At 32.2% G+C, this 6,690-nt stretch overlaps 2 protein-coding genes across 2 annotated transcripts; both read left to right on the top strand.

Annotated features, from left to right (window-relative positions):
* Positions 1–900: 900 nt before the first annotated feature.
* Positions 901–2,727, top strand: LOC134247390 (protein PML-like). Its single transcript, XM_062729769.1, has 3 exons — positions 901–1,071; positions 1,202–1,327; positions 1,481–2,727. The coding sequence occupies exons 1-3, from the start codon at positions 954–956 to the stop codon at positions 2,242–2,244; spliced, it is 1,008 nt and encodes a 335-aa protein (XP_062585753.1). The 5' UTR covers positions 901–953; the 3' UTR covers positions 2,245–2,727.
* Positions 2,728–4,521: 1,794 nt separating this feature from the next.
* LOC134247389 (CAD protein-like) lies at positions 4,522–6,099 on the top strand. Its single transcript, XM_062729768.1, has 5 exons — positions 4,522–4,557; positions 4,699–4,824; positions 5,139–5,294; positions 5,827–5,928; positions 6,037–6,099. The coding sequence occupies exons 1-5, from the start codon at positions 4,522–4,524 to the stop codon at positions 6,052–6,054; spliced, it is 438 nt and encodes a 145-aa protein (XP_062585752.1). The 3' UTR covers positions 6,055–6,099.
* The last annotated feature ends 591 nt before the right edge of the window (positions 6,100–6,690 follow it).

Raw genomic sequence — 6,690 nt, 5'->3', positions numbered from 1 at the left:
AATAAAATTGTGAGCTTCAGTGCTTTTAAAGACGATGTCAAATGTTTTCATCTAATTCTTAAATGCTGTATCTCCTTTTTCATGGCAGGGATGTTGATTAATTTATCGTAACCAATGTAATCACTGGTAGTCTTGTGTTGTTGTCGTTGTCAAATCCGTGCTTGAAATCTATGTACAAAAAAAGCGTTTATATGATTCCGAGTCAAATCACGCGATATCTAGCGAGATTTTATGAGAGTGGCTTCAAAAATGGATACCCAAGCGAACCAAAAATACTTTAGACGCAGCTTTTGTAGAAAAGCGGTAGATTTCTGAATTAAATCGGTAGGCGGGAGATGGAGTGAAAAAGCGGTAGACTCCCGCCTAAATCGGGAGAGTTAACATGTATGCATTTGATATTGTTGACAAGTTACAGTTGACTTTACAAAACCGTTTGTTTTTTGTAATTAAACACTGTAAGCCTTTCAATGTTCATCAACCTTTTGTTGAATTTGACAAATGAAAAATCACTTTAAAAATAATTTAAGATTTTCAAAGTGAACTGTTAATGACAATTATACATGTTAAGAAATCTTGCAGGACAAAATTTTAAGTAAATTTCCTTTTTGTATAACAATCTTAAAAAGGAATGATGACATTTACATTGTATCTCAGTGTTTTATCTTCTTATCTTAATAAATTTTATTGCATTTCATTTTATTGATTTTTGTTACCTTTCAGTTCCAGTGTTCTTATTGCTTGTCACTTTGATTCTGATTCATAAATTTATTTTCTCAAGTAAAAACTCTGTTTTTATGTATCTTTACCAATAAAACTAAATTTTAACATGATGTAAAATTGTTAGAGTATCTATCATTTTTTTGGTGAAACTTATTTTGCTTTCATTTTATATTTAGTTGAACAAGAAATGCTCTGTATCCCCTGGACAATTTACGCTGAAGCATGCTCAAAAGATGGAGAAAAGATTGAAAAATCAGCGCCTTCGTCAGAGTTTATTTACTTCCAAAAGGCGACGACTGGAACTCAAGTCTTTGAGGGCAATGAAAAACTCCACACAGTCTGTATTAGAAGGTATATACAATGATGCTAACTTGTAATTAGTACCAGTTTTAATATAACCTTACACAGTTGTACAAAACTCTTTTGAAAATGAGTAAAACATTAGTTATTCTGTTGCATACAAGTGTCATTGTGTCTGCAGGTGATACATACCAGTCAAAGATTGGCATTGAAGAAGATTTAGATCTTGAGGACATTGATCTCACTCCAGTATCTTTTCCAAAGGATGGTAGTGAAATTATTTTTGACTTGGAAACTACTGGTCTGGGTAAGTTCATTGTATATGCTAATGTACTTGTTACTTATCATTTACTTAGAGTAAGGTACTATTGAAGTAACCATTTCATTTATTAATTGATATTCCAGAACTTAGTATAACGTTTCTGTCTTTCTTTAATGTCTGACTTTACTTTTTTTTCAGCTCGGACATCTGATATTATTCAGATAGCAGCAGCCTCTGGAGACGAGGAATTCAGTATATATATGACCCCAACGACAGAAATTAGTAATGGAGCTTCTGAGGCCACAGGTTTAACTTATGTTGGAGGTGTCCTGAAACACAGAGGCCAGGCTGTGAGTTGTGTTACTCCCCAGGAAGGACTTTCCCAGTTTCTAAATTTCATCAAGAAGTTTTCAAAGCCAATTCTGGTGGGACATAACATTCAGAGTTTTGATTTGCCAGTCTTAATAAACCAACTGTCTAGATATAATTTATATACAGATTTCCAGAAAACAGTGTTTGGATTCATTGACACATTAAAGGTAGCAAAGAGAACATGGAAAAGGCCTGAAGTTGAGAACTACAAGCAAGAAACATTGGTCAGAACTTTTCTGGACTTGAAATATGATGCTCATAATGCTTTGGCAGATGTACAATCCCTGCAAAGGTTGTATAAGAAGATGATGGCAAACTGTCTTCTTTCAAGTGATCTATTTACTCTTAATTACTATGCATGTAAGCAATCACTTGACCCTTTAGTGAAAGACAAAGTAATTTCAAGCCAAACAATGAAGAAACTTCTTCAGTGCTCACTCAGTTTGTCCAAACTTAGAAGTATTCATAAACGTGATACCTTTAATGGAATTAGAAATGTGTTTGTGGAGCAATGTGAAGGGTCAAAGGTCCCCAGAATCTCCAAGTCTAAGGCAGTTATTGACAAACTCATTACATATCTGAATACATGATAGGTTTATGTATATGACTAGTATAATAGTATAACATCACATGTTAAAACAGTATATGTCTTGGTGTTAAGGTTTTTCTTTTCACAGGTGAGCAATTTAGGCCATGGGCCTCTATATTTCATTATTTAAGGTGTAGAATTAAATAAGATGATTTACCTTGTCTCTATAATAGAATACTGAACCACAGAAACTTTTTTAACGACCTACTTCAAAATGTAATGAAATTTAAAGAATTTTTGTGTGGGGGTGGGGGTGTAAAAATGCTTGTACTGAATTTATTAATATGGAAAGGTGTCATTTTTTTCAATTAATTAGATTCTCAAATACAATATTACTTAATTTGTAAACCATTTTTTGGATTGAAACCATCAATTTGAAATTATAAGAGATTCTTTCGAGAAAAATATGTAAAATTAAAGCCAATTTTAACAGGGATAGAAGATGAAAAGTCATGTAAATGGATATATGTTATTTTTAATGATAACAATGATAATTTTTATGTAATTGCAAATGATTTGTCATTCATTGGTGGTTCATACATTCATATATTGTCAAATATATTCATGAAATATTCATAATAAAATTCTACTCTGAGTTTTGAGTGAATTGCATTTGGGTTACATATACATCAAGTGTTGAACTTCAGAATTAGTATGGAAAAGGGCTACTTTTTGGGATTATTTGGACACTTACATGTGTGACTTGTAAAATATACTGACAAATTTAAGTTTGAACCCATAAATACACAAGTATGGATATACCTTAATTCTCGATAAACCGCCACCTTTTGTAATTTAGAAATCATGGCGGTATAACGAATTTGGCGATGAATTGAATTTCCCATCGTTTAGGAAACCAGAAGTAGAGTTACCGTTCTTAGAAATACAATTTAGCGTTTCTATTCTCATTATTACATGTACATGTACATATTAAAACATATTTCTAAGTTTTAAAATACTTCAAGTAATTTTTTATGTACAATTTCGCTAAAACAAAATGTGCAGTTATGAAATAAAGACAAGCACATGTGGATGCATGTAAATCTGCACGACTGATATTAAAAAAAATGCTGGGTCGATCGTCGTGATATATTGCCGATAATATGTAAAATGAATTCTTGAATAAATTCATTGTTTAAGGCATCATTGTTAATAAAACGTTCACAATTTATACCGTATAATTATTCTTTAAGCAAATTTTGCATTGTTTAAAGCAGAGATCATCAAAATAATATCGTTATCTGTGTTCTTAAACAACGACCGCCTTCGTGGCAAAGCCGTCACTAAATGATTTTTATTAAACAGAAAACAAAATTATCATAACAGTTCATGTTAAAATCATTGTTTATTTAATTCTTATTTAATTATTTAATTGCATGTACCTTGCCTAGCTTTGCATGCTTTACAACAGGGATAGTGTCAACCAATTAGCCGCGCTTCACTGACCACATGCACCTGTGGCGGTATATCGAGATAATTGACACTTAAAAATGGACGTTTGTTGTGAAAACAGGGTGGCGGATGGCGGTATGCGAATTTGGCGTTATAAAGAGAATTTTATATAGCAGGAAAAACGTTCTTGGCAAATCATGGCGGTATAGCGAAAATGGCGATGAATCGAATGGCGATAATTCGAGAATTGACTGTAACTTCTTTAACATCTGCTTTGGAAAATTATCCCTGTCTGATTTCTCAAGCAATTAAGATTCATGGTTTTCTTATTTTTTTCTTGTCTATTGAAATTGAAATAAAATATACTCTTATGTACATAAAATTCCTCGATCAAAATAATGAACAGAATGTAACTTCTAATGTCTTTTTAGCCTTTTTGTGTATTTGAAAAGAAAACGTCAAAATGTATATATTGATACGAGTAACCGGTTAATCGGTCGGAATGTTTTGGTTCTGGTTCTCTCTCTATGAGAGATTATATTTAAAATGATATACTAGATTACTTTTACATGCATTTCAGTAGTTGCCGATTTGAGCAGTAATGATTAATTATTTCTGTGCTTGAATAATCTGTGTGAGAACACAAGCAATGCTTTGAATGAACTGCTCCTTAAAAACTCTCCTTTTAAGTAATAACATTGAAAAATACACTTTGTATCTCTTAATTTTCCATTTGCTTTGAAATAATTTTTCCAATTTAAATATAATGATGAATATATTTTTTTTATTTAAGCTTAAATTTATGCCACCAGTAAAAAGTGATCAGTTTGATGTACTCAATATAACATTAACTTGATCCAAAGAGTCTATCGTGTTGTTGACGGGTATGGATCGTCAGATCAAACTATACACAAAGTGTCAGGTTTGATCTGATGATCTGCAGCTGTCAACAAAAAGTGATACAGCTCTTCAGATGGTAAGAAATTCTTAAGACTGGGTTTATGCATATGGATATCATAATTCTTTTATTCCCTGCATTATTAAAAAACCCCATATTTTTCAGGAGGCAGTGAAGTTGTGCAGGAAACCTATCATTAATGCAGGGGATGGAGTAGGGGAACATCCAACTCAGGCATTGCTAGATGTGTTTACCATCCGCGAGGAGATAGGGACAGTCAACGGACTGACTGTAAGTTCTACTCCAGAAAAGACTCTCAGTAACAAAGCAAGATAAATGTTTATAAGCTTACTTTCAACATTTTTTAAAGTGATCTCAAACTAAATGATAACTGCAGTGTATATGCAGACATCTACATCGGAATGATGAGAATTTCACAGACCTGTGCTGACAAATTTATATCTGAAGATGGAATAATTTTCTGACCAACTGTAGATGTCCAAACTTAATGATTGAAATGATTTTATCTTAATCATAAGACTGAGAATCAAAAATATCAAATTAATTTTGAATTATGTGTATACACTTAATCTGTGTATGTGTAGATAACTATGGTTGGAGATCTGAAGAATGGCCGCACCGTCCATTCCCTGGCTCGACTTCTGACACAGTACAGGGTCAATATCCGCTACGTGTCTCCGGATTCGCTGAAGATGCCCGATGATGTCAAACAAGACGTGGCAGCAAGAGGGATATCACAGGCAAGCTAGTCCATCTGTTGTTTGTCTAGTTTAAACATTTAGGAAAATTTGTTCCAAAGCTAAGATAGCACTGTAGTTCTACTTATACACGTACTTGTTGGCTATGTAAAATTTTATTCATGGTACAAAAATGTGGAAGAAAAAAACTTGTGTTGTTATTGAGAAAACAAAATCTGTTGAATGATGAAAATTTTCACAGACCTGTCCTGAAATTCTGTGTTGAGGATTTTATCTGATGACAGATTGAATTGTTTTAAAATTCTGAGAACCATTTACTTTCAAGTATTCTTTACAATATATTAGCTGCAGTTCAAGTTTTTGGTTAAGTTCCAATTTTTTAATTTCAAAAGACCCTTCAGGATAACCGTGGTAATATTTTTTGCAGGACAAAAGATTATACAGTAAAATCAATATTTATGTGGCTTTAGGAAAAACTTATTTTATAGAGATTTGATTTTGTGGAGGAAGAATTGTTGAGTAGTTATGGTCTTATTTTAAAGTTAAATAGTAAATCATTCAAGTATTTTTTTAGGAGGAATCGACTGCATTAGAAGATTTCCTGTCTGACACAGATGTTTTATACATGACTCGCATCCAGAAGGAAAGATTCAGCAGTGAGGAAGAATACAAAAAGGTTAGTGTTCATAAGGTCATGTGAGTGCAGAAAGGTGAGCTAAAATTTAATGATCTTAGAATCAATGAAGAATTTTCAAAATAAAGCAAGTTTGATTTCATCTATCAGAATCGTAAGCGGGGATGAATACTGTATGCATGCAATTGTCAGGTAGGTTTTACTGTGTGCATACTTTTAGATAAAACAAATAATTAACACTGGACTTGAATCTCCATTTTCGATTTAACCACGCTTGAAGCAGCATCATTATTTTGCTTTATTTTGCTTGAATTATTGCACATGGATATATAGGTATCAGCATCTTTTGAAATCTATAATATACAGTAGAAACCTTAGCTATTTTGTATTTCTCTTTTGGTTTCTTCATGAAAAATTATATTGTTGATTAGATTTAAAATGCAAACTTAGTTTTTATATACACTTCAATATTTATTGGATTGAGCAGTAATGATTCATTATTCTGTGCTTGAATAATCTGTGTGAGAACACAAGCGATGCTTTGAATGAACTGCTCCATAAAACCTTTCTCCCTTTAAATAATAACACGTAAATATCTCTTATTTTTTTATTTAAAAAAAAATTGCTTGTAAATAGTTTTTCAAACATAAATTTGATTACGAATTTTTACTGAAGCTCAAATTGAGGCCAGCATTTAATATTGACTTGTTTGATGTACTCAAATTGAACCATTGAAATCACCGAATCCCATTTTTTTCCCCAACTAGTTTTTTGTTTGTTTATAGGAGAAAAACAGATATATAC

The sequence above is a fragment of the Saccostrea cucullata genome, unplaced genomic scaffold, assembly GCF_032062105.1.
Source record: "Saccostrea cucullata isolate Sc308-1 unplaced genomic scaffold, CSIRO_AGI_Scuc_v1 ctg20555, whole genome shotgun sequence".
Taxonomy (NCBI): domain Eukaryota; kingdom Metazoa; phylum Mollusca; class Bivalvia; order Ostreida; family Ostreidae; genus Saccostrea; species Saccostrea cuccullata.
This window is presented reverse-complemented; position numbering and strand designations above follow the sequence as displayed.

Coding starts and splice junctions, on each gene's coding strand:
- LOC134247390 (XM_062729769.1), top strand. CDS start 954: ATGGAGAAAAGATTGAAAAATCAGCGCCTTCGTCAGAGTTTATTTACT. Junction 1,072..1,201: donor CACACAGTCTGTATTAGAAG/GTATATACAATG, acceptor TTGTGTCTGCAG/GTGATACATACCAGTCAAAG. Junction 1,328..1,480: donor CTTGGAAACTACTGGTCTGG/GTAAGTTCATTG, acceptor CTTTTTTTTCAG/CTCGGACATCTGATATTATT.
- LOC134247389 (XM_062729768.1), top strand. CDS start 4,522: ATGGATCGTCAGATCAAACTATACACAAAGTGTCAG. Junction 4,825..5,138: donor GGACAGTCAACGGACTGACT/GTAAGTTCTACT, acceptor GTGTATGTGTAG/ATAACTATGGTTGGAGATCT. Junction 5,295..5,826: donor CAGCAAGAGGGATATCACAG/GCAAGCTAGTCC, acceptor GTATTTTTTTAG/GAGGAATCGACTGCATTAGA.